Source organism: Microcaecilia unicolor, chromosome 9, assembly GCF_901765095.1.
Source record: "Microcaecilia unicolor chromosome 9, aMicUni1.1, whole genome shotgun sequence".
NCBI lineage: Eukaryota > Metazoa > Chordata > Amphibia > Gymnophiona > Siphonopidae > Microcaecilia > Microcaecilia unicolor.
Window position 1 is genome coordinate 148,338,215 of NC_044039.1, and position 26,431 is coordinate 148,364,645.

At 44.1% G+C, this 26,431-nt stretch overlaps 1 protein-coding gene across 1 annotated transcript in view; it reads right to left on the reverse strand.

The window, feature by feature from the left end:
* The window catches only part of KNL1 (kinetochore scaffold 1), a 305,881-nt gene that overhangs the window by 208,320 nt on the left and 71,130 nt on the right, over nucleotides 1-26,431 (reverse strand). Inside the window, exon 6 of the mRNA XM_030213700.1 lies at nucleotides 136-5,856. Within this exon, the coding sequence (XP_030069560.1) occupies nucleotides 136-5,856 (5,721 nt within the window). The remainder of the gene's footprint in view (nucleotides 1-135; nucleotides 5,857-26,431) is intronic.

The window sequence follows — 26,431 nt, forward strand, 5'->3', positions numbered from 1 at the left end:
TTATACTAGTTGTGCTACTGTTAAGAATTAACAATGTTATATAAGGATAAGGGTAATACATTTGATATACTGCCTTTCTGTGGTACAACCAAAGTGGTTTACATATTATATTCAAGTGCTTTTTCCTTCACCTACCTGGTAACTGTTTGTATTACAGTCACTCTCAACTTCATTTCTTTTGATCTTCTTTTTCAGAAGTTCTGCCTTTTCCTCAGCGTCTCGGACTCTTTTCTGACTCTTATTTATTTCCCCAGGTTCAGAACCATATAGATTATGAAGGGCTTCTTTTTCACATATCTCCTCCTGTGTCCATTCAGGAACCTCAACTTTGACAGAGCCATTGGAATCCAGATCTTCAAGGCTTGGTGGAAGCATTTCCTCATTTATATATTCAGACATATTCATATTTTTAACTATATTGGGCCAGGCTCTTGGTGTTTTTCCACTATCTACATACAAGTCAGAAAGATGAAAATCTGTTCTTTCTTCCATACAAACAGTATCAGAAACATTTGAATTTCTTTTGTTAGGAAGTTTAGCAGGATAGGCCCCAAAGGGCATCCTTTTTAGTTTACATCTGTTCTTGAACTCGGCTTCTACTGGTGCTATTTGATTATCTTCAGTTTTGTGCTCTCTGCCTTCCAGATATTCATCATCTATGTGTCCTCCTGGCATTCTTCCAGACAGATGAGTTTGAGGAAGCACTTCTAACTGCAAACAACTATCTGGGTGTGATGCAGCTTTATGAGACTGTTCAGTGTGGTCAACGTCTGAACAAAGCTCAGGTTTCCTCTTTAGACTCTTTAGTTTTATGTGAATGTCAGCAATGCTGGTTTGTCTGAATTCCTTGTGAGACAAAGCATTTTGGCTCACTGATTCAACTGGAGTGGTAGCAACACAGGGCAATTGTTCAGCAGTGCTAAAACTGGTATTGATATTTATAATATTCTCACATTCAGTCATTTCTTCATTTTCCATCTTCTTAATGTTAATACAAGCGTTGATACTTTCTTGATCAATTATTAAAACTTTGGATTTTTCTACATTTGAAACCCATTTTCTTGTGTCATCTATCACTTCTAAATTCCCATCACTTAAACATTTGTTCAACTCATTTTGGTTCAAATTGGTTTGTTCCTCATTGTGTACAGGAAATTGTAGGGTTGGTATATGTTGAAGCTGGCGTGCACATGTTTCTTCTTTTTTCACACACTGTTCCAAAGAAACGTAAATGGGTTCATTTTCAACACTTTCTGGGATTGATGTGTGGGAGTCCATTATATTTTCTGACAGTCTGCCAGATTTAGGTTTTGATAGCTTTTCTAGAGACTGACTACAAATGGAAGTTGGTGTATCCTGGCACAAGACATCAAAGCTATCTAGTATCTGCTTTTTCAGTGTTTCATTATCATCATTTTTTATGGCACTAGTATCAATAGCAACATAAGATTTTTCATTTATATCATCTTGGTCACAGGTAAACATAACAGGATTATTAACGAACACTGGAGGCACAGGAAGGTTCGTTTTCTCAGTCATGGTTTGTCTATTAGTATTCCTTTGCAAAGGCTGAACAATTGGGCATCCAGCGTCATCTGCAACCTTACAATCAGTAGCAACAATGTGGAATTTTGTAATGTCCATTGCATTGTGGTCACAAGTAAATACAACTGCTTTGTCACTGGAAATCCCAGGTGAAGGGAGTAACTGACTCTTGTCTAGTAACATGTCATTTCTATTAATTGCCATACTGTGGCTTTTGGTTAGATCCATATCATCTTCAATTTTTGAAAGTGCAATTGCCTGGTCAATAGGAACAGATGACATCCTTAAGCCAGTTATGCTTTTTCTATTACTATTCCTTGGCAAAGCCTGTGTGCTCGAGCCTTCTGCCTCATCTACAACCCTATTATCAATAGCAGCGGTGTGGGATTTTGTAATGTCCATTTCATCTTGGTTACAACTAAACACTACAGTCTTGTCACCATAAACTGCAGGCACTGCAAGGTTTGCTCTATCAGTCATATTTTTTCTATTAGTACTCCTTTGCAAAGGTTGAACAATTGGACATCCTGTATCATCTACAACCTTATTATCAATAGCAACAGTGAGGGATTTTGTAACGTCCATTTCAGCTTGGTCACAAACAAACACTACTGTTTTTTCATCAGAAACTGGAGGCACTGGGAAGCGATGTCTCTCAGCAAGTAACATGGGATTTCTATTAACTGTCATACTGTAGTTGTTGGTTAGATCCATATCATCTTCAGTCTTTGAAAATACAATTGTCTGGTCAATAGGAAAAGATGACATCCTTAAGCCAGTCATGCTTTTTCTATTACTGTTCCTTTGCAAAGTCTGTGTATTTGAGCCTTCTGCCTCATCTACAACCCTATTATCAATAGCAGTGGTGTGGGATTTTGTAATGTCCATTTCATCTTGGTCACAACTAAACACTACAGTCTTGTCACCAGAAACTGCAGGCACTGAAAGGTTTGCTCTCTCATTTATGCTTTTTCTATAACTATTCCTTTGCAAAGGCTGAACACTTGGACATCCTGTATCATCTACAATCTTATCAATAGCAACAGTGTGGGATTTTGTAATGTCCATTTCAGCTTGGTCACACATAAACACTACTGTTTTTTCATCTGAAACTGGAGGCATTGGGGGATGCTCTCTCTCACCTAGTAACATGGAATTTCTATTAATTGCCATACTGTGGCTTTTGGTTAGATCCATATCATCTTCAGTCTTTGAAAGTGCAATTGTCTGGTCAATAGGAAAAGATGACATCCTTAAGCCAGTCATGCTTTTTCTATTACTGTTCCTTTGCAAAGTCTGTGTATTTGAGCCTTCTGCCTCATCTACAACCCTATAATCAATAGCACCAGTGTGGGATTTTGTAATGTCCATTTCATCTTGGTTACAACTAAACACTACAGTCTTGTCACCAGAAACTGCAGGCACTGCAAGGTTTGCTCTATCAGTCATGTTTTTTCTATTAGTACTCCTTTGCAAAGGTAGAACACTTGTATCATCTACAACCTTATTATCAATAGCAACAGTGAGGGATTTTGTAATGTCCATTTCAGCTTGGTCACAAACAAACACTACTGTTTTTTCATCAGAAACTGGAGGCACTGGGAAGCGATGTCTCTCAGCAAGTAACATGGGATTTCTATTAACTGTCATACTGTAGTTGTTGGTTAGATCCATATCATCTTCAGTCTTTGAAAATACAACTGTCTGGTCAATAGGAAAAGATGACATCCTTAAGCCAGTCATGCTTTTTCTATTACTGTTCCTTTGTGAAGTCCGTACACTTGAGTTTCTTGCCTCCTCTACAACCCTATTATCAATAGCAACAGTGTGGGATTTGGTAATGTCCATTTCATCTTGGTCACAAGTAAGCACTACAGTATTGCCACCAGAAACTGCAGGCACTGAAAGGTTTGCGCTCTCATTTATGCTTTTTCTATAACTATTCCTTTGCAAAGGCTGAACACTTGGACATCCTGTATCATCTACAATCTTATCAATAGCAACAGTGTGGGATTTTGTAATGTCCATTTCAGCTTGGTCACAAACAAACACTACTGTTTTTTCATCTGAAACTGGAGGCATTGGGAGGCGCTGTCTCTCACCTAGTAACATGGAATTTCTATTAACTGCCATACTGTAGTTGTTGGTTAGATCCATATCATCTTCAGTCTTTGAAAATACAATTGTCTGGTCAATAGGAAAAGATGACATCCTTAAGCCAGTCATGCTTTTTCGATTACCGTTCCTTTGCAAAGTCTTTGTATTTGAGCCTCCTGCCTCATCTATGGCCCTATTGTCAATAGCAACAGTGTGGGATTTTGTAATGTCCATTTCATCTTGATCACAAGTAAACACAACAGTTTTGTCACTGTTAACTGGAGGCACTGGGAGGTGCTGTTTCTCACCAAGTAACATGAAAGTTCTATTAATTGCCATACTGTGGCTTTTGCATAGATCCATATCATCTTCAGCTTTTGAAAATATAATTGTTTGGTCAATGTTTTTCCTATTGTTATTTCTTTCCAAAGGCTGTAAACTTGAGCCTCCTGCCTCATCTACAAACTTATCAATAGCAATAGTGTTGGATTTTGTAATGTCCATTTCATTTATTTCTTCTGAAAATATAACAGTTTTATCAGTACAATCCTTATGAACTTGGAAGTTCAGCTGCTCAGCACGTAGAATGGAGTCACTTTTAGCCAGCTCTAGATCATCTCCATCTACTGAAACTACAGTAGACCTATCTTCAGGAATTATGGGTGGCAATACAGTTTTTACTTTCATTGACACAGTATGGCTATTAGTTTTATCTATGTCACTTCCATCTTTTGAAAATACAACTGTTTTCTCAGAGAAAATAATGGGCTTTACCCCAGCACTTGAGTAAAATACATCTTTTTTTAAAGATAGGTTTTGATCTTTTTCAATATGCTTAGTTTTTTGTGAAAATATGTCATAGGCAAAGCTCATATTGTCTATAGGAAGCATATGGCTTTTTGTAGTTACTATATGACCGTCACCAGAAGATAACCTGGATTTTAAAAATTCAATTTGTTTTGATCTGTCCGACAGTGTGGAAAACTCACTTCTGTGATTACTCTCACTGCTTCTTGTGCCTGTATTGTCTTCCAGATTATCTGCTAGTCCTGCTTCAGACTCTATATTTTGTTGCCTTTCTGTGCACAAATTATCAATAGCTACAGTATGACTTTTTGTTACATCCATATCAGTTGCTGAAGGAATGAAAATATTATCCCTCTCAACAGAAGATAAAACTTTTCCTGTCCTATAAGATGTTTCATTAAAAGAAATACTGCTAGCTGCTCTGGAATTTCTACCACAAACTGCAATTGTGTGATTCTTTGACAATGCTATATCACCTAAGCTTTCACAGACACCAGTTTTACAATCAGGTGGTCCAAACATAGAAAAAACATTAAAACCTTTGCTATCTGTCTTTTTCATGTCAGAACTGCTTATCAAAACTGTATGGCTTCTAGTAATATCCATTTCATCATCAAACTTCTCAGTAGTCTCTTTATAACAGATTTTAGGGTCTGGCTCTGGACACTGAACAGCAAATTCCATCTTTTTAATGTGGCTCTCTTTCTCCTGTCTCGAATTATTAAATGAAACTTCTGTTAAGTTATTTGACAGGTTGCTTTTATGGCAGCTGACTTTTAAATACTGAGTCCCACTTATATTCATCCTTCCAGATCCAGTACTTTCAATTCCAATTTGATTTGCTAAAAGATTGGCAGTAGAAAAAATGGTTTTCACATCAGAGGAATGGTACTGTGTCATATCTGTTGCATTGTCTAGTTCTCTGGAACAATGAGTGATATTGCTGTTTTCTTGAGTATGAGAATGTGAATATCCTTTCTTAGCACGAGAGAGAATGTTAGCTTCAGGAACACAGGTAAATAAATTTTCCTTTTCATTCTCAAGTTCAACCAAAGGTTTTACAGCTTCTTTAGGTGGTTTCAGGCTTGACGTAAAGTCTTCGATATTGTTCTTTTCTAGGTCAATCTGCTGTTCAGATTGAAAAATAAAACATGTACTATGAGCTAATCCAGGTTCAGAAGTTCTAGTGCAGTCTGATGTCAATGCTGGAACCTTACAGTCAGTATTTAAGCCAGCAAGAAAAGATACAAAATCTATTTTTTTAGGTTTCTTCTCAGCTTCAGTATTTCCCTTGAGGTTTTGGGTAATTATAACAGTGTTGCTTGCAGTGATGTCCATGTCATTCTCATCTGAAAAGACTGTTTCATCATGGCTCCTTGTCTGTTTATAGGTGTTGCTAATGTGCCACTAAGAAAACAAAGAAAAACAAGGTAAAGTAATGATGGTAATATTAAAGAAAAAACTATAATGTAATACTCTGTTATATCAACTTATCACATTGTCAAACAATTAATAATGTTTAGCATGTGTGACCAAGTCTGCAAAACTACAGACTGAAATATGGTGAAGACACTTACCTGTAGCAGGTATTCTCCGAGGACAGCAGGTTAATTGTTCTCACATGTTGGTCGACGTCCGTGACGGACCAGAAAATGGCAAATTTTCACCAGCAAAATTAAAAAGTTTTACCAGAGCCTTCTGGCGCGCGAACTGCACATGACTTCCCACCCGTTGCTTGAGCGTGCCTCTTCAGTTTAATCAAAAAGCATATAAACAAACAAACAACAACTCCAAAGGGGAGGTGGACAGGTTTGTGAGAACAATCAGCCTGCTGTCCTCGGAGAATACCTGCTACAGGTATCTTCGCTTTCTCCGAGGACAAGCAGGCTGCTTGTTCTCACATGTGGGGTATCCCTAGCAACCAGGCTCACTCAAAACAATGAACATTGGTCAATTGGGCCTCGCAACGGCGAGGACATAACAGAGATTGACCTGAAACCATAAACAACTGAGTGCAGCCTGGAACAGAACAAAAATGGATCTAGGGGGTGGAGTTGGAGTCTAAACCCCAAACAGATTCTGCAGCACCGACTGCCCAAACCGACTGTCACGTCGGGTATCCTGCTGAAGGTAGTAGTGAGATGTGAATGTGTGGACTGATGACCACGCTGCAGCCTTGCAAATCCCTTCAATGGAGGCTGACTAAGTGAGCCACTGACGCAGCCATGGCTCTTACATTATGAGCCTTGACATGGCCCTCTACAGTCAACCCAGCCTGGGCATAAGTGAAGGAAATGCAATCTGCTAGCCAATTAGAGATCGTGCGTTTTCCGATGGTGACTCCCCTCCTGTTGGGGTCGAAAGAAACTAACAACTTGGCGGACTGTCTGAAGGGCTTTGTCCGCTCCACATAAAAGGCCAATGCTCTCTTGCAGTCCAAGGTATGCAAAGTGCTTTCACCAGGGCGGGTATGAGGACAGGAAAAAATTGTTGGCAAGACAATTGACTGGTTCAGATGGAAATCCGACACCACCTTCAGCAGGAACTTAGGGTGAGTGCGGAGGACTACTCTGTTGTGATGAAACTTAATATAAGGTGCATGCACTACTAATGCCTGAAGCTCACTGACCCTACGAGCTGAAGTGACAGCCACAAAGAAAATGACCTTTCAGGTCAAGTACTTCAGATGGCAGGAATTCAGTGGCTCAAAAGGAGCTTTCATCAGCTGGGTGAGAACGACGTTGAGATCCCATGACACTGGTGGAGGTTTGACTGGGGGCTTTGACAAAAGCAAACCTCTCATGAAGCGAACTACTAAAGGCTGTCCAGAGATAGGCTTACCCTCTACACGGCGATAAGCACTAAATCACACTAAGGTGAATTCTTACGGAATTGATCTTGAGACCAGACTCTGATAAGTGTAGAAGGTATTCAAGCAGGGTCCGTGAAGGACAAGAAAAAGGATCTAGGGCCTTGCTGTCACACCAGACAGCAAGCCTCCTCCATTTGAGAGTAACACTTTTTTATGGAATCTTTCCTGGAGACACTCGCGAGACATCCTCTGAAAGACCTAGAGAGGCAATGTCTAAGCTCTCAACATCCAGGCCGTGAGAGCCAGAGATTGGAGACTGGGAAGTAGAAGTGACCCCTTGTTTTGGGTGATGAGGGTCGGAAAACATTCCAATCTCCATGGCCTTTCGGAGGACAGCTCTAGAAGAAGGGGGAACCAAATCTGATGGGGCCAGGAGGGTGCAATCAGAATCATGGTTCCGCGGTCTTGCTTGAGTTTCAGCAAGGTCTTCCCTACTAGAGGTATGGGAGGACATGCATACAGAAGACCTGTCCCCCAATGTAGGAGAAAGGCATCTGACGCTAGTCTGTTGTGGGCCTGAACACTGGACTGAGGGACCTTGTGATTGATCTGAGTGGCAAAAATATCACAGAGGGGGTGCCCCACGCTCGGAAGATCTTGCGGGCTACTCCCATGCTCAGTGACCACTCGTGAGGTTGCATTATCCTGCTCAGTCTGTCGGCCAGACTGTTTACACCTGCCAGATAAGTGGCTTGCAGAAACATGCAGTGACGGTGCACCCAAAGCCAAATCTGGACAGCTTCCTGACACAGAGGGCGAGATCCAGTGCCCCCCTGCTTGTTGGTGTAATACATAGCAACCTAATTGTCTGTCTGAATTAAAATGATTTGGTTTGACAGCCGATCTCTGAAAGCCTTTAGCGTTCCAGATCGCTTGCAGTTCCAGGAGGTTGATCTGAAGATCTTTTTCCTGAAAGGACCAAGCTCCTTGAGTATGAAGCCCAACAACATGAGCTCCCCACCCCATGAGGGTTGCATCCATCGTCAGCACTTTTTGTGGCTGAGGAATTTGGAATGGACGTCCCAAAGTCAAATTGGATCGAATCTTCCACCACTGAAGAGAATTCTGAAAGTCGGTGGGCAGTTGGATTACATCCTCTAGATCCCCCGCAGCTTGATACCACTGGGAAGCTAGGGTCCATTCAGCTGATCTCATATGTAGACGTGCCATGGGAGTTACAAGGAGGCCATGTGCCCCAGAAAGTCTCAACTTCTGCCGAGCCGTGAGCTGTTGAGACACTCGAACCATGGGCACCAGGGACAGGATGTTGTCTGCCCTTGCCTCGGGAAGATAAGCTCAAGCTGTCTGTGTTCAACAGAGCCCCAATGAATTCCAACTTCTGTACTGGAGTGAGATGGGACTTGGAGTAATTGATCACAAAACCCAGTAGGCTCTAGCACCTGAATAGTCATTCGTATGGACTGTAGAGCGCCTGCCTCAGAGGTGCTCTTCACCAGCCAATCGTCGAGATAAGGGAACACCTGCACTCCCAGTCTGCATAGCGACACTGCTACTACCGCCAGACACTTTATAAACACTCTGGGCGCAGGTGCCAGACCAAAAGGCAATACATGGTACTGAAAGTGCTGAGTTCCCAGCCGAAATCAAAGACACCTCCTGTGAGCTGGAAGTATCAAGATATGTGTGTAAGCATCCTTTAAGTCCAGAGAGCATAGCCAATCGTTCTCCTGAATCTTGGGAAGAAGGGTGCCCAGGAAAACCATCCTGAACTTTTCTCTAACCAGAAACTTGTTCGGGCCCCTTAGGTCTAGGATGGGACACATCTCCCCTGTCTTTTTCTGCACAAGGAAGTATTTGAAATAGAATCCCAACCCTTCTTTCCCTGTTGGAACGGGTTCGATCGCTTGAGCCTTTAGAAGGGCGTTCCTCTGCAAGTACCTGTTTGTGCTGGGAACTGTATGAATGAGCTCCTGGTGGGCAATTTGGAGGTTTGGATTCCAGATTGAGGGTGTATCCTAACCAGACTATTTGAAGAACCCATTGGTCGGAGATTATAAGAGGCCACCTTTGGTGAAAACAATATCAACCACCCTCCAACCGACAAGTTGTCCGGTACGGACACTTTTACTGAGGCTATGCTTAACTGGAGCCAGTCAAAAGCCCGTCTCTTGCTTTTGCTGGGGAGCAGAATGTGCCTTAGACGCACGCTGTTGACGAGAATGAGTGCACTGGGGCTGAGCCTGTGCAGGCTCCAGAGAAGCAGGAGTGTACCTACGCCTAGGATAGGAATAGGGAGTACTCCTCTTCCCTCCAAAATACCTCCTAGATGAGGAGGCAGTAGCACAAGCCGCCCGGTGGGAGAGAGAATCTATAGCATCATTATGCTTCTTGTTCTGATCAACAAGATCCTCTACTCTTTCACCAAAAAGGTTGTCCTCCCGGCAAGGAACATCCGCCATTCGCTGCTGGACAGAATGATCCAGGTCAGAGACATGCAGCCATGAGAGTCTGCTCATCACTATACCCTGAGCAGCAATCCTGGATATTACACAAAAGTGTCAAATGTACCGCTGGCCAGGAACTTTCAACACGCCTTCTGCTGCCTGACCACCTGGTGAAAAGGCTCGGCCAGCTCCGTAGGGAGTGCATCAACCAAGCTCGACAGTTGCCGTGTCGAGTCCCACAAGTACACGCTCGTGAAGAGGTGGTATGACTGAATCTTGGCGGCAAGCATAGCGGCCTGATAAGTCTTCCCTCCCAAAAGAATCAAGAGTTCTAGGTTCTCTGCCTGGGGGCGCCGAAGCATAGTCTCTAGTACTCCTGGCTCTCTTGAGGGCGGAATCCACCACCATAGAATTATGGAGTAACTGAGACATCATCAATCCAGGTTCACTATGGATCCGATATTTGGATTTAGCTTTCTTGGGGACCACAGGGCCAGACAGAGGGGTGGACCAGTTTCGCATAAGGACTTCCTTTAGTACCTTATGCAGAGGAACTGTTACAGCCTCTTTAGGTGGAGAAGAATATTCCAGGACTTTGAGCATCTCAGTCCTAGGCTCATCCTCAACTTCCACAGGGAAGGGAATAGCCGTAGCCATTTCCCGGACAAAAGAGGAAAAAGACAGACTCTCCGGTGGAGATAGTCTCCTCTCCTCTCTGGCGGAGGGGAAAGATCAGAGGGAATCCCAAAAGACTCATCAGAAGAAAAGTACCAGGGATCTTCTTCTGACTCCCATGAACGCTCCTGCTCAGTGTCGGATAAAGCCTGTGTCAAGGTACTTCGACACTGAACCTGCCTCGATGCCGAGGAACAATGTCCTCTATGGCGATGTCGAGAGGCCGACGCCCGATCCGACTGCGGCGAAGCTCCCTCCACCGACGTTGAAGGGGAGTCGACCTGGGTGGCAGCCGACACCGTAGGCGGCACCACAGTCGGAGGCCCCACCACAGAAGAAGCGCCAGACACCGCTGAAGCAGATGGTACAGAAGGCACAAGCAACCCTGACACCGAAGTTGATTGATGTAGCAGTCCCTCCAGAATTTCTGGAAACAAGGCCCAGATGCGCTCGTCGAGAGCCACCATCGGAGAAGGCTGCGGAGTCGGTGGAACAGGCGGTGTCAGAATCTGTAGAGGCTAGGGAGCAGGTATCGAACTGCTAGGAGACTGACACATCAGCACCTCCTGTATCATGGGAGAGCGATCCTCTCGGTGCCGACGTTTCTCGGGTGCCGACTCTCGACGCCCTGGAGCAACTGGTACCATGCTTCGAAGGAGAACGATGACAGGGCTTCTTCGCCTTCACTCGATTCTCGTCATCAAGACTCCTCAGTACCGATGAGGAAGACGTGGAATCCTCATGACTCCTCGGGGCCGGGTCCGACGAAGGTTGGTCTTGGGGGGCCTGCATAACAGGAGGCCTCGAGGCAGATGGAGACCCAGTCGACGCCCCCACTGCCCCCAGCGCGAGTTGGTCTCTCAGCAGCCATTACCTCTGCTCCCAACGTCGATGCTCCTCTCAATGTCAATAACCTCGATACAGATGTCGACGTCGAAGGACCGGACCGAGCCCCAAAAAGCTTTTCTCGTTGGACTTCCAGACACTTGGGTCCGTTTCTTCATACGAAGACACAGACTACAAGCAGCTGGGCTATGGTCAGGCCCAAGGCACTGGGATACACCAGGCGTGGGTATTGGTACTTGAGATAGTCCGGTTGCACCGAGTACAATGTTTGAAGCCGCTGGGTGTCTTCGATGACATGGAAGGAAAACGGCTTCAGCGAAATCAAAAGACACGATTCTGCCTGTTAAGAGAAAAAAGGGCACAGAAAAGAAGGGGATAACCCAGTCGCGTCAAAAACAAAGAAAACTTTAAAAGGGGATAAAAGTAAAAGAAACTACGGGAACTTTTTTTTTTTTTTTTTACACTGTAGAACTGAAATAAAATAAAGTGAAAAACTGGGCCTGAGAGGAGCATAGAAAAACTCTACCACATCTCAACACGGAGAAAAGAAAACTGGGGAGGCATGCTCACGCGACGGGCAGGAAGTTGTCCGCGCATGCGCGGTGCGCGCACCAGAAGGCTCTGGCAAAACTTTTTAATTTTGCTGGTGAAAATTTGCCGTTTCCTGGGCCGACGCGGACGTCGACCCACATGTGAGAACAAGCAGACTGCTTGTCCTCCGAGAACGCAAATACCACTTAAGACATAACAGTTTATCATTTATCAAAATTTTCTAATACACCATATTTGAAAATTAAGTCAAGGCAGTGTACATTTAAAACCAAAGGAAAAGGGAATAAAGTAATGAGCAACCAAGACAACTTGCATTCAGGTGTTAAATTGAATCACAATTGTCTTCAAAACAAAGTCAACAACAGGGTTCTACCCGGTGACCAAAATGACTCACAAAAAGTAATACAAAAATAATGTGATCTCAGCGTAATCCTAAATTTATTATACTTTAATTTCTTCTGAGTCACAATTATTCCCATGAGTTCAATGCAACTTATAATAAGATGTCAAGCAAGTATTACAGATTAAAAAAAAATCAAAATAGAATAAAAAGAAGCAACAGTATATAGATGCTGTTTAAACGTCACCTAATATACATTTTCTAAACAAGATTTTAAAGATTTCCAAAATAAAAGATAAGACAACATAGACCTAATGTTAGCTGGCAGAACATTCCACTATTTTGTTGACAAATACGCTAAAGTCAAATCATGCATTGTTTTAAATCTGATGACTTTAGGTGAGGGAAAATCTAAATCCCAGTAACTTCTTTTTATTCTTCTACTTCTCATTTTTTTGCAATAAAATCCACCGATTTATATAACCAGGCATGTTTCCATTTATAAACAAATCATTATGCAGATTCAAAAAATTCCTCTCGCTTCAACAGGAAGCCAGTGCAAAGTAATACATAATGGAATCACTGTATTATATTTAGATTTTGACAAAATCAGTCTTGCCACTACATTTTGTATTGTCTGCAATCTGTTCAGAGACTTCGAACAGATTAAGGGCCCAGAATAAGGGCCCTGTTAAGCAACGCTAGAGGCACATTAGCATTTTTAGCGCACACTAACCGTGTAGACACCATAATATTCATATGGGTGTCTACACTGTTGGCGTGTGCTAATTTTTAGCACTCACTAAAAACTCTAGCGCACCTTAGAACGTTGCAATAATCAATTTGAGACAAAATGAGATTAAACCAAAAGTCTAAAATTATCAATATTAAAACAATATCGTATTTGCCTTTCTTAAATATTTCAAATCTTTTTTTTTTAATCAATGACTGACATTGATCAACATTTAACATTAGAAAAACAAATCAGGATTCCAAAACTTTCAGTTCCGTTTCAGCTTTATATAAACACAATTAAGATGCAACTGTATATTTGACATCAATTGTAGGTGCTGATAAAATAAAAAATTTGTTTTTATCGTGATTTAAGGTGTAAATAATTTGCCCATTTTTCAACCATGGATAATCCATGCTCCATCATATTAACATCATCTTTATCTTTAAAGAAGGAAAAATATAGTATAATATCAGCATGTGTGAAACAATTAATACCCTCTTTCTCCATATAAAAACCCAGAGATGACATCAAAACATTAAATACAATTGGAGAAAGGGGAGAACCCTGAGGAATGCGTCTGATAAAGTTCCATTCATCTTCGCACTGTAGAATCTACTAACACACACTCTGGTTTACTAAGCAGCACTAGCAGCTGTCCATGTGCTAGTGCCTACACAGCCCATTTACTTGAATGGACCGTGTCAGCACTAGCATACAGACAGCCGTTAGTACCGCTTTGTAAACAGACCTCTACTCTAATCCAATCTAATACCTAACCTCCAATTCCAAATACATCAAGTACTTCCAGTAATACTCTACGATCTACAACACTGAATGTACTAGAGAGGCCAAATTGCATCAACAAAATTTGCTGACTGGGAAGAAACAGTGTTTTAAGCCTGTAAAATGTATTTTCCTACATTGATTATGTTCTAAAGTGTATTTCCAACCACACACTGTACACAATGTTATATATACTCTTGTAGTGTTAACACGATCAGTATTCCACAGATTTTTTCTGTTTTAAGGGTTTTACATTTTTTCATTAGAAGGAAAAAAAGGAAGCCTAGCGCTCAGTGCCATGGCACAGACAGTTTTTAAAACTAAATAGATACACAGCTCGTTCATGGGTCAAAAACCTCCATCTTTTTTCTTTGCAATTAAAATATCAAAATAGAACTTATTTTATCAAGCACAAATAGCCAGCACTTAACTTCTTGCAGCAATCCCGACTGAGACCTGTTTCGCCACCGGCTTTTTCAAGGGAACTGCCTGCTTTTATGTTGTGTCAGTACCCCATCTGCCATTATCTCAGCAGCATGTTTAGCTTGTAGCAGGTTGTAGCGCCCTAGAACATTTCTTTTTTGCATCCCCCCCTACCTTGGGGCAAACGTGATGATACGAGTTGCACAAATTCCTTCCTCACCCCCCCCCCCCCCCCCCCCCAACACAGCAATTTTCACAATTTTGTCTTCACCCCTCTCACGCACACACAGCATTTTTCACAATTCTTCTTCACAATGCTGTCCTCACCCCCCCAAATCAATTTTCACAATTCTTCCTTCATCCCCCTCCCCACAGAAATTTTTAAAAATCTGCACATATCCCCAACATCAGCAATCAGCAAGGTTTCTCACTGCTCCCTTACCCCTCCCCACCACAGTAATATTCAATATTCCACCCTCTCTCCCTCCCTCCTTCCAGCAGTCAGCAAGACAAGCATCTAAGTTCCTCCCTCACCCCCACAACAGAAGCTTCAACGGTTCCACCCTCCTCGGGACTCTGAACAAGATTAGGCCCCTTGCCTGCCGGAAATGCTGCCTCTCCAGTCATCTTCCCCAGGTCCAGGTAGCAGCCCTGATTGATAATGTGTATTGTTTAAAAGAGGCTTGATATACTGCCTTTAACAGAAAACCAAAGAAGTGTACAATTCTAATATGGAGAAAAGGGAAAGGAACTACAATATCAAAGAGAGGAGAGGAGAGAGAGAGAGAATAAAGCACCATTCTGCTACCAAACTGGTTCCCAGATCAATGATCTAGCCGCCTAAGGGGAAGGCAAGAGAAAATAAATGTGTTTTTAAAGCGGTATGAAATTTTAAATACGATTGCTCAGCTCTAATATCAGAGGGTAATATATTCCAAAGGGATGGAACCCGGCAGAATGCCGAGTGTCTTGTAGATTTGAAATGACAGCAGTGAATGGGTGGGAGGGATAGACGATTGGAATAAGATGATCACAGCGGTTGGGAGGGTACATAAGATACAATAAAAGAACATACATAGGCGGGAATACACAAGTAGAGAACTTTATAGACCACTGCAAGTGTCTTATGTTGGATGCGGTATTGGATAGGGAGCCAGTGGTATTGTGCCAACAGAGGATGGTATTTATCACCAATTATTTGCCAAATTAGTACCAATTAGTTAATTATGTTATACATGTAAGTGCCCTACTCTATAACTATGCAAATTAAGATGCCTAACTTTGGGTGTCATTCATAGAATTTGGGGGTATGTGCCTAAACCACTTTAGTAAGTAGACCACTATCAGGCTTATTTTCGAAAGAGAAGGGCGCTCATCTTTCAACACAAATCCTTCTCCCAGGGTTGCCCAAATCGGCATAATCGAAAGCCGATTTTGGGCATCCCCAACTACTTTCTGTCGCGGGGACGACCAAAGTTCCCAGGGGTGTAGCAAAGGCGGGACTTGGGTGTGCCTAACACATGGGCGTCCTCGACCCAGAATGGAAAAAAGAAGGGCGTCCCTGACGAGTACTTGGCCGACTTTACTTGGTCCCTTTTCTCTTATGACCAAGCCTCAAAAAGGTGCCAGAACTGACCAGATGACCACTGGAGGGAAATCGGGGATGACTTCCCCTTACTCCCCCAATGGTCACTAACCCCCTCCCACCCTCAAAAAAACAACTTAAAAAATATTTTGTGCCAGCCTCTAATGTCATACTCAGCTCCATCACAGCAGTATGCAGGTCCCTGGAGCAGTTTTAGTGAGTGCAGTGCACTTCAGGCAGGCGGACCCAGGGCCCCCCCCCCCCACCTGTTACACTTGTGGTGGTAAATCTGAGCCCTCCAAAACCCACCACAAACCCACTGTACCCACATATAGGTGCCCCCCTTCACCCATAAGGGCTATAGTAGTGGTGTACAGTTGTGGGGAGTGGGTTTTGGGTTTTTCTTTTGGGGGGGGGGAGGGCTCAGTACACAAGGTAAGGGAGCTATGCACTTGGGAGCAATTTGTGAAGTCCACTGCAGTGCCCCCCCCCCCCCAAGGTTGCCCGGTTGATGTCCTGGCATGTCAGGGGGACCAGTGCACTACGAATGCTGACTCCTCCCATGACCAAATGGCTTGGATTTGGTCGTTTCTGAGATGGGCGTCCTCAGTTTCCATTATCGCCAAAAATCAGAAATGACCAAGGACGACCATCTCTAAGGTCGACCTAAATTTCAAGATTTGGGCGTCCCCGACCGTATTATCGAAACGAAAGATGGACGCCCATCTTGTTTCGATAATACGGGTTTCCCCACCCCTTCACGGGCCCGTCCTGCGAGGACGTCCCCAGGAAAGCTAGGGCATCCCTTTCGATTATGCCCCTCCACATGACCCAAAGTATATTTTTGATTCTATTGGAAAACTCACCCAGAAATAACACCTGCAGCACCCCCATCCACAAAGAAAAATAAAAAAAAATCATTAATTTTTCAGATTCTCATAGAACCTTGTTAGCCAGGAAATAAACAAACTTATCTATATTTATAAAAGGCACCACCAACGTTCTAATGAAGCCTCAATTCCGTTTTGCATGGTGGTGTAGATATCCGGTTTCACAAATCACAGGCAGGAGTAAGGAGTAGGGAAACATAGCCAGCAGGCTGTGATCTGCTCCCCTCCCCCCTCCCGTATCGTCAAGGCATGGCTGAGGATCTGAAAGCTCAAGCTCCAATCTGCTGCTCTCCTGCTGACTGTGTTGCTGGGCCTGCTCCCCTCCCCTTCTCCCCCCCCCCCTTCCTCTCAGTTGCAGTGCAGGAGAAAATGAGTGCAGGGAAGGTCAACCACTCCCTCCCTTTACATTTAAAGCAACAACAGGGACTTGCATCTCTGCCTCTCCCTTCCCCACACACACACACAACACCTGATGCTGATGTTGAAGATTTTGGACCGCCGTGCCGCCTCTGTGGATGGAGACAGTTTCTGGCCGCAAGGAGCGGGGGGAGCAGCGGCGGCGACTTGGTGAGGGCGAGGGGGACAGTGGCAGCGCAGACATTGGGGGGGGGGGGGGGAGCGGTGCTAGCGCCCGTTTCATTCCTCTCTGAAACGGGCCTTTCACAGTAGTAATTTATAAAGACCTAAAACCAGAATCCTTACATATACTATCTATACGGAAGAAGCTCTGGATGTGAAAGGAGGGAGGAGAAGGTAGAGGTTTGGTATGGGCGAGGAAGGAATTTAGCCTGTCTAAAGAACAAATGTGGTTTTCAATTATCCCAACTGACTCAGGAGCCAATATATGGCACTCTTTGGAGAATTAACATCCTGACCTTGGAAATCCTGATGGGCTGCGAAGATCACAGGTATAACAGGAAATTCTGGGTAAGAAACCTCATCTTAAGCAATGGCTCCAGGGATGTCTTGTAGAAAGGGGAGATCGAGGGATCTTATGAATTCTTGGTTCTATACTGTGTACAGGTCTGAAAAGCTTGGAGCAAATAGTTTGTCAACTTATACAAACAATCTTGCATCAGCAAATTTGTTTTTGACTGGAACAACTTAGTGGTTTGAGCAGTGATTTATTTATTAGACTGCCATCTTGGATTTTCAAAGGCCCTGAAGTACTAGCTCCCCTTTGCTCAGAAGAATCAGCAGGCCTGCTGCTACATTTTTGTCTGGGCTCAGCAGCACAGAGTCTCTTAGTCTCAGGGAGTGCAGATACATTTGAAGGTACATGAAACTATCAGGATGTAGGGCCAGATGCACTAAAAAATCGTTAGAGCCCTTCCCTTACCGATTCCCTTAACGAATCGGTAAGGGAAGGGCATGCATCAAGGAATAGGAATGCAAATGAGTTGCTCATTGTAGCTCACTTGCATTCTCTATTCCATCAGTAAACAGACGGCTGGTGGAGCATGCGCAGAGCAGCCAAGCGTTATGCTGGCTGCTCTGCGCATGCCAAGAACGTCCTTTATGGACGTGCTTCACTTTAAAAAAACAAAACTTTAAAAACACTTTAAAAACAACAAAAAAAGACGAGTGCGTTTAGCTCAGCTCAGCCCCCAGCCACAGCAAGAGAGGGCTCAGCAGTTCCCCTTTCACAGGCTCCCTCCCTCCGTGTGTGATTGGGATCCAAGAAGAAGGCACAGCTCCCTCCTCCAGGTCTATCTCAGCCAATCATAGCACATTTAGCTTGGCTAAACGCGTTGTGATTGGCTGAGGGACTTCCAGGTCTCAGCTGAGTGAAGCACTGCCAAAAAAGATGTTTTTATTATTGCAGGGGGGAATGACGGCCAAAATGGATGTTTTTTTTGGATGGGCATCCATTTCGGCCGTCATGCCTCCCCCCTGCAATAATAAAAACGTCTTTTTTTGGCAGTGCTTCACTGAGACCTGGAAGTCCCTCAGCCAATCACAACGCGTTTAGCTGAGCTAAACGTGCTGTGATTGGCTGAGATAGACCTGGAGGAAGGAGCTGTGCCTTCTTCTTGGATCCCGATCACACACGGGGGGAGGGAGGGAGGAAGCCTGTGAAAGGGGAACTGCTGAGCCCTCTCTCTCGCTGTGGCTATGCAGCTTTTCAGTCCGATTCTCAAGAAACGTGATTTTTTCCTTCTGCTCTGCCTCCTCTCACTGCTCCGTTTTACGCTTGTCTTTCTCTTTTAAAGCATTTTTGTCTGGCTTGCTCGCATACTTAACGAGAGGTACAGACCTCTCGTTAGATTTTCCAGCGTTAAGGCAATCGGAAAAGGTTAGTGCATGTCATTACAATAGGGTTTCTACACAATTTGTTCATCTACATTCCGTTTTCGTTAGCTGCTACCGTCTTCGGAAAAAAGTCTTTAGTGCATGCCAGTGTTTACTACTTGCTCGTTAATGGCTCGTTAAGTTTAGTAGAAAAAACAGCACAAAGGGACTTTAAAAACAAAAGGGACACAAAACATATTGAAAAACCTCTTGTCATTTTGACATTCACTCTCAAGGTGTGCGTGCGCTCAATATTGTATGATATATGGAGGAATACATTTACAGACAACTTTGAAATTCAACAGATGTTCTGAATTTGTCTGTATAAGCCTCCCTGTCATTGGTGTGACCCCTGACGCAGGTGCGGTAGCACCGAAGCACAGCCTGTGTCGGGTCTTCCTTAAATCAAATTTGATCATTAAAAGGTTTTTCAATATAAGTTTTGTGTCCCTTTTGTTTTTAAAGGCCCTTTGTGCTGTTTTTTCTGCTTGGACTTTGTTTGAGCTTAGTTCCCTCTCTTTGTTACACTATCATTAAGTTTAGTGCATCTGGCCCGTAGTCTGGCCAAGCGATTAACAGCAAATATTAAAAATTTAGATGTCAGAAGTACAATTAGTGAAGCTATCTAGTCAGTTTCTCTCTACAATATGCATTTTCTCAGTTCAGTAGTTTGCAGGAATCATGCTAAATATCAAGAATACATGTTAAATTGTTCATTTTATGCCTGGTTAATATTGTTTTTCCTTGGCAAATACTCCACATACTAAACCACAGAAGTTGCATCAGATCTGATGAAAGTCTTTTCAAAAATTTTCCCCAGCTCCCCCAATATCCTGCTCCTGTACTATAATGTGAGTTCATTATACAGTAACTGAACATCTCCAAATATTAGCTGAGATCTGAACTCTCTTTCAGTCACACCACAAGTGTTGCGAATCAGTGTGAAACATACCCTCCATTATCACCCAGCATTCACTGTATAAAAGTTAAGGAGAGCTGGTGTACATATTTCTAAGGTGATTTGTGCCAGGAAGATGCTGCGAGAGAGAGAAAGATATATCTTTCAAACAAATCTCAGGTGACATCACTGTGCACCAACACTGAGCCTCCATGCAAGTCCTTACGTATTCTTTGTTATCTCATGCTGCTGCTTCTCAACAGTTCCAGAGGGAAACCATTTATTGCTTTCAAATGATGAACAGATTTGCTACCTACTTGATGAACACATCATAAGCAAACAGACAGGCATTCCAAGAGTCTTTTCACACCATAATGATGCAGTAGCCTACCATAGCATAAAGAAACTCTATGAGAAAAGGCAAAGTCGCGTATAAATTACTTAACAGTAGGAAAATATTGGCAATAGTCATCTACATGTGGAGGCAGGCAGCACGTGGTGCTGGTGCCGGTGGTGGGTCAGTGCAGAAGAGGCAGCTGAGCAGAGGCAGGTAGGCGGGAAGTGCAAACTCCTCCCTCAAAGTTCAAACGTCTGCAGAAAAAGAAAGAGCGGTAGACAATGAAGCAGTTTAAATACTTCAGAGACCTCGCACCTCCATGAAAGGCAGGCTAGGATAGGATGTTGGTTGTCCAATCTCAGCCTGCCTTGCAAGAAACAACCCGTCCACACTTCCTTCCAGCAGCATGATGTTTGAGGGCGGAGCCAAGGAGAAGTGGGGGGGGGGGGGGGGAGAGGAGAACACTGGTGATTGCCTGTGCCTGCCTACGCCTGTTTACATACCATCTCACTCACTACTTTGTCTCTGCAAGTCACTCTTCAGAGCCCAACAACAAGCTTTCCAGTACGTAGCAAAGAATTGATGATCATGGTCCCGGGCAGCGTCGGTAAGTCTCTTAAGACTCCCTATGAGTTGAAAGTTAAACATATGGGCCAGGTGATATCACGGGCATGGACGCTTGGTGCCCTGGACCAGAGTCTCATCTGTTCCATAGGCTGAACCGGCCCTGTTGCCATCCTGTATTCATCCCAGCAGCTGCCTCCCACATGTAGTGTGCTTGATGGTCTGCATCACATATTTCCACAGCTTTGTATTTTCCCTTCTCCTATTTCCTATGGTTCCACTACACTTTCTCTTCCTGATACTAACTCTTCCCAATGTTATTCCTCATCTCAAACCACTACATATCTCAAAAACCATACTGCTCATTTCCTGCTTTCATCACCTCACCAGTCATTGTTTTCTACCTTCTTGAGCTTCAACATTTTCTTCCTTCATTCATCCATCTCCATTCTGTCTGAGCACACCTCATCTTCATCACTGTCATTAAGCTTCCCCCACACGTCTCCATACTGTACTCTCTTGCTCTTTTTCCTTCTCTGCTAGGGATAAATCAATCCCAATCCTGGCCCACCATATCAGACAGTAGACTATGATAAGGAAAAATTAGTTTATTACCTGATAATTTTCTTTCCATTAGTCCCAACAGATCAATCCAGAGACGAGTGGGTTATGTCCCCCTACCAGCAGGCGGAGATAGAGAGAACCTCAGACTCCTGGTATATGTGCAGCCAGCTTAGTCTCAAGTATTGTCGATACCAAAGCAGCTGAAGAAGAAAAAACAATCCAATATTAACTTCCACTCCTGCCTTCATAGAACCCTTGCAGGTTCTGCCTCTACCGCAACCGCGGGAGGGAAACCACCTAATTGGGGATTGCAATTGTGAAAGTACTCCAAACTCCGTAGCTTACTGTGAGCTCTCAGCGGTTCCTGTGAAAAAGACCGAACCTCGAGAGTCATGTCCCCTGAAATCAAGGGAAATTATATAAAGAAGAGAAAACATGCAAACAAAACCCAGTAAAGGGCGGGCCTCTGGATTGATCTGTTGGGACTAATGGAAAGAAAATTATCAGGTAATAAACTAATTTTTCCTTCCATAGCGTCCCACAGATTAATCCAGAGATGAGTGGGATGTACCAAAGCAGTCCCAAGTGTAGGGAGGGATCACCAAATAGACAAAGACCCCAGAAAAACATAATCGTCCCAACCTCCAAAACAGAGGTCGGATCAGAGACCAACTCCAAGAGGACTCACCAACACCAAATGAAATGAAAGAGATGCCCCAGAACTTGCCAATAAGGACCCGACTCCTAAAACAGAACAACTTGAACATCAAAACAACAGACAGCGATAGCTCCGTGCTAAACATACAGCGCTGGAGCTACGCTCAACCGCCAAGCAGTACCTGTGTGCAACCCACCGCGATGAATCTATGTTTCAGAAGCAGCAATGGAGCTATGCTCAATATGCCGCCATGGAGCTGTGCTGAACATGCAGCGGAGCAACTGCGCTGAACATGAAGCGATGGACATGCAGCAGCTACACAGCCGCGCTCAACATGCTGCAAAGAATTGCTGTGCTCAACATGCAGCGATGGATTGCTGCGCTGACAAGAAGAGATGGAGTTGCGCTTAGCATGCGGCAAAGAAGCTGTGCTTAACATGCGGACATGCAGCAAAAGAGCTGTGCTCAATATGTGGCGAAGGAGCTACGCTCATCCTGCAGCGATGGAGCTGCGCTGAACATGTGGCAAAGGAGCTGTGCTCCACATGCAGCTAAGAACACACAGCGAGGAAGCTGCGCTCAACCTGCAGCGTGAATCTGTGGTCAACATGCGGTGAAGGAGCTGCGTACACCACGCCGTGACATAGCTATGCTCAACCAGCAAAATACCTAGATCCAGGGGAATAGCCACCGAATAAGGCGCTTCCCGAAGGCCAACAAAAAACAGCCCAACTTGTGGAAAAGTAACCCTGGCGCTGCACTCTCCGGGCCCAAAGGGACTAAACATAAGGAAGAGAAAGCCCCATACCCAGAGATGCCTCGGGCTTCCAATGGTCACAGACACAAAAACCTCCCTCCTAGACAACTGAAACCAAGCAACAGCCACAGAAGAAAATAAACCTCCTGAAAGAGGAAGGTAAGCAGGGAGGAAAAATAGCCATACAGCAGAGTAACAGAGGTAGAATTCCAGATACCAGCCAAAGGTTCAGCGTCTGGATATTCTCAGCCCAGGGACCTCAGAACTACCATCCTGCCTGGCCTGCACACCCAGGTGGAAATTAGGAAACCCTAAACACATTTGAGTACTTAATACAGGGTGCAAGCGTCAGGGTAGGAAACCATCAAGCACAACCCCCTGAAAAAGGCAGGAATTAACCTGAGCCACTCCAGGCTAGCAGTCCCAAGCAAGCCGGTTGACTCAAGCATAGGAGACACTGTAGCCAGAAAGCTGCAAAGAATACCATCGACTACCAGCAGGTAGTCCTCAGAAGAAAGCGGCGCAGGCCAAGCAGCTGATAACACCAGCAGCAGGACACCAGAAACTAGTTTAGAAAAAGACAGTAATCTCCAAGTAGATAGATAGCTAAACACCAGCAGCAGGACACCAGAAACTAGTTTAGAAAAAGACAGTAATCTCCAAGTAGATAGATAGCTAAGCCATACAAAGTAAATAAAAGGGAAAGAACTCCCATAGATAACCTCATAGAAGATACGGTTGGTTGGATAGATACCTATCCAACTTCACCGAGCAATCCAAAGATGAAGCATGTGCCAGATGACAAGTCCACTCTGTGATACTAGCCTAGTAAGGCCCTATAGATTAGAAAGATGAAAAGATAGCATGTCTTCCTATGGTCTGTCAATGTCGCTACGGCCCAGAGCCTGATAGCTGAGGAGAGAATACTGCAACCACAAAGGACGCTGTCCTGCTTACAAAGGCTGGATGCCTGTCCCAGACAGACCATACCCCAGCCTGAATAATAGAAAAATAAAGAGGCCAGAATGGGCAAGATAGAAGTTCCTCTAGAGAAAAAATCCCCAGGCCTATAAAGAAGGAAAAACACAAGATGACAGTCCCAAAAGGCACCCTGGTATCTCCTCAAGGGAACATAAGGGTAACCCTCCTGAGATCCACATGCCTGATCGAAATGCCCAACCTGAAGAGAAGGCCACCATGCCAGAATGGGACGGTATGCTAAAGGTCTTGCCATATGGAAGGTCCATACAAATGATACCCCTGGAAAAAAAAAAAAAAAAAAGACACCAGCCATGGAATAAACCCGATGTCAGTGCTGCCACAGACCGGATGTCAAGCCTAATAGGAGGCAGGATGAATAGAGTCAGAGTGGGAACAGAACCTGGACCTCACAGATGACAGCCCACTGCACTGTTCATTAGCTTATCCCTTAGTCTTCTATAGAGGTGAGTCGAACATGCAGGAACAACCCACCTGGAAAGAAACACAATATGTCAGCTCTGCAAAAGGCAACATGTCAATTCTGAAAAGAGGCAATATGCCTTCCCTATGAGAGACCAGACAGCCGATCTGCCAGAGGAAAGGATGACCATTGTGAACATAAGATATCCACAGTCCTACCAGGGAACCAGACATCCATAATGGATGAACATAAGAGAGCAACAGTTCTGCCAGGACCGAAGTCCAATCTGACAGCACATAAGATGACAACAGTCCTGCCAGAGAGCAAGATTGAGCAATCTGACTAACATAATATGAAAACTATCCTACTAGAGGGCAGAATGTGTATTCTGGACTAAGATAATGTGGCAGCAATTCTGACAAAGGACAGAGTTTCCATTCTGCAAGAAAATAAGATGCCAGCCCAGAGACAGCATGGCAGAACATGACATGAAAAATGGTCAGCCCCCAGGGAACATACTTAATCCGAAACTGACAGTCCCCTAGAGTGCCAGAATGCCACCCGGGAGAAAAAAAAGCTGCAATGTAAAGAGACCACATGCAAGCCCTGGAAGCAAACCGAATGCCAGAAGCAATGCAGTGCCAAACTTATGTAGACAGACAATGACAGCAGTCTCAGGCGAACAAACAAAAGGTGAGTTGAAACCCAAAAGACCTGCCCATAAGTATCATGCAAAGGTAACACTGGCAAAGAAGACTGCAATGCTTCAGGACGCTCAGCCAGAGAAAGAGCATGGGAGATGACAGCCCACTGCACTGTAGTGCCGCTCATAAGACTGCCAAAAGCAAATCCCAAAGGAAAATCTTGCACTTAGGTCTAAAGAAAAGCAAATGTTCTGTCCCCGAGATGATACCATCCCAATGAGAATCAGAACTCATCCAGAATACGTCGTAAACCTCCCAAGAGGGAAACGAGGTTCAGCCCTCTAAGAGCATACCGTGGCTGAAAACCCTCACAGTTAGGGGAGGGACCTGGCACCACCAGGTGTACCCCTTACTGGCTCAACCTTGCCATGAACCCCTAGCTCAACTAATCCTGAGGGAACAGGCTAGGAGCACATTTCAAAACAGAGCTGCACAGGATATGTCTATCCACCTGCTGAGATAGAGAGAATACTGAGACTAAGCTGGCTGCACAGGTCTACATATACCAAGAGTCTGAGGTTCTCTCTATCTCCACCTGCTGGTAGAAGGACATAACCCACTCATCGCTGGATTGATCTGTGGGACGCTATGGAAAATGAGAATGGTTAAAAAAAAAAAAAACCTTAGGAGCAGCTGCAAAGGTCCAAAATTACATCAGGCATGGATGCTGTTCAAAAATACCATCCTGGAAGTCCAGACCAGACATATTCCATGTATTAAAAAAGAAGGGAGGAAGGGCAAATGACAGCCAGCATGGTTAAAAAGTGAGGTGAAGGAAGCAGTTAGAGCTAAAAGAAAATCCTTCAGAAAATGGAAGAAAGATCCAACAGAAAGTAATAGGAAACAGCATAAGGAATGGTAAATCAAATGGAAAGCACTGATGAGGACACAAAGAGATTCTGAAAAGAAGATTGTGTTGGAAGCAAAAGAACAGAATAATTTGTTTTAGGTATATTAGAAGGAAGAAGCTGGTAAAAGAATCTGTTGGACTGCTGGATGATCGATGGATAAAAGGAGCAGTCAGGGAAGACAAGGCCATAGCAGAGAGATTAACTGAATTCTTTGCTTCGGTCTTCACCGAGGAAGATGTGGGAGAGATACCAGTGCCAGAAATGGTATTCAATGCTGACGAGTCAAGAGAAACTGAAACAAATCCCTGTAAACATGAAAGATGTAATGGAGCAATTTGACAAACTGAAGAGTAGTAAATCATCTGGACCAGATGGTTTACATCCCAGAGTACTGATAGAACTGAAAAATGAACTTACAGAGCTATTGTTAGTAACATGTAATTTATCTTTAAAATCAAGCATGGTGTTGGACGATTTTTTAAAAGGGTTCCAGAGGTGATCCGGGAAATTATAGACCCGTGAGCCTAATGTCAGTATTGGGCAAAATAGTAGAGACAGCGAATGATACATACCTGTAAGCAGGTGTTCTCCGAGGACAGCAGGCTGATTGTTCTCACGACGGGGTTGACGTCCACGGCAGCCCCCACCAACCGGAAGAAAACTTCACGGGCGGTCCCGCACGCAGGGCACGCCCACCGCGCATGCGCGGCCGTCTTCCCGCCCGTGCGCGACCGTTCCCGCTCAGTTGAATGACAAGCAAAAATTATGAAACGCAACTCCAAAGGGGAGAAGGGAGGGTAGGTGTGACCAATCAGCCTGCTGTCCTCGGAGAACACCTGCTACAGGTA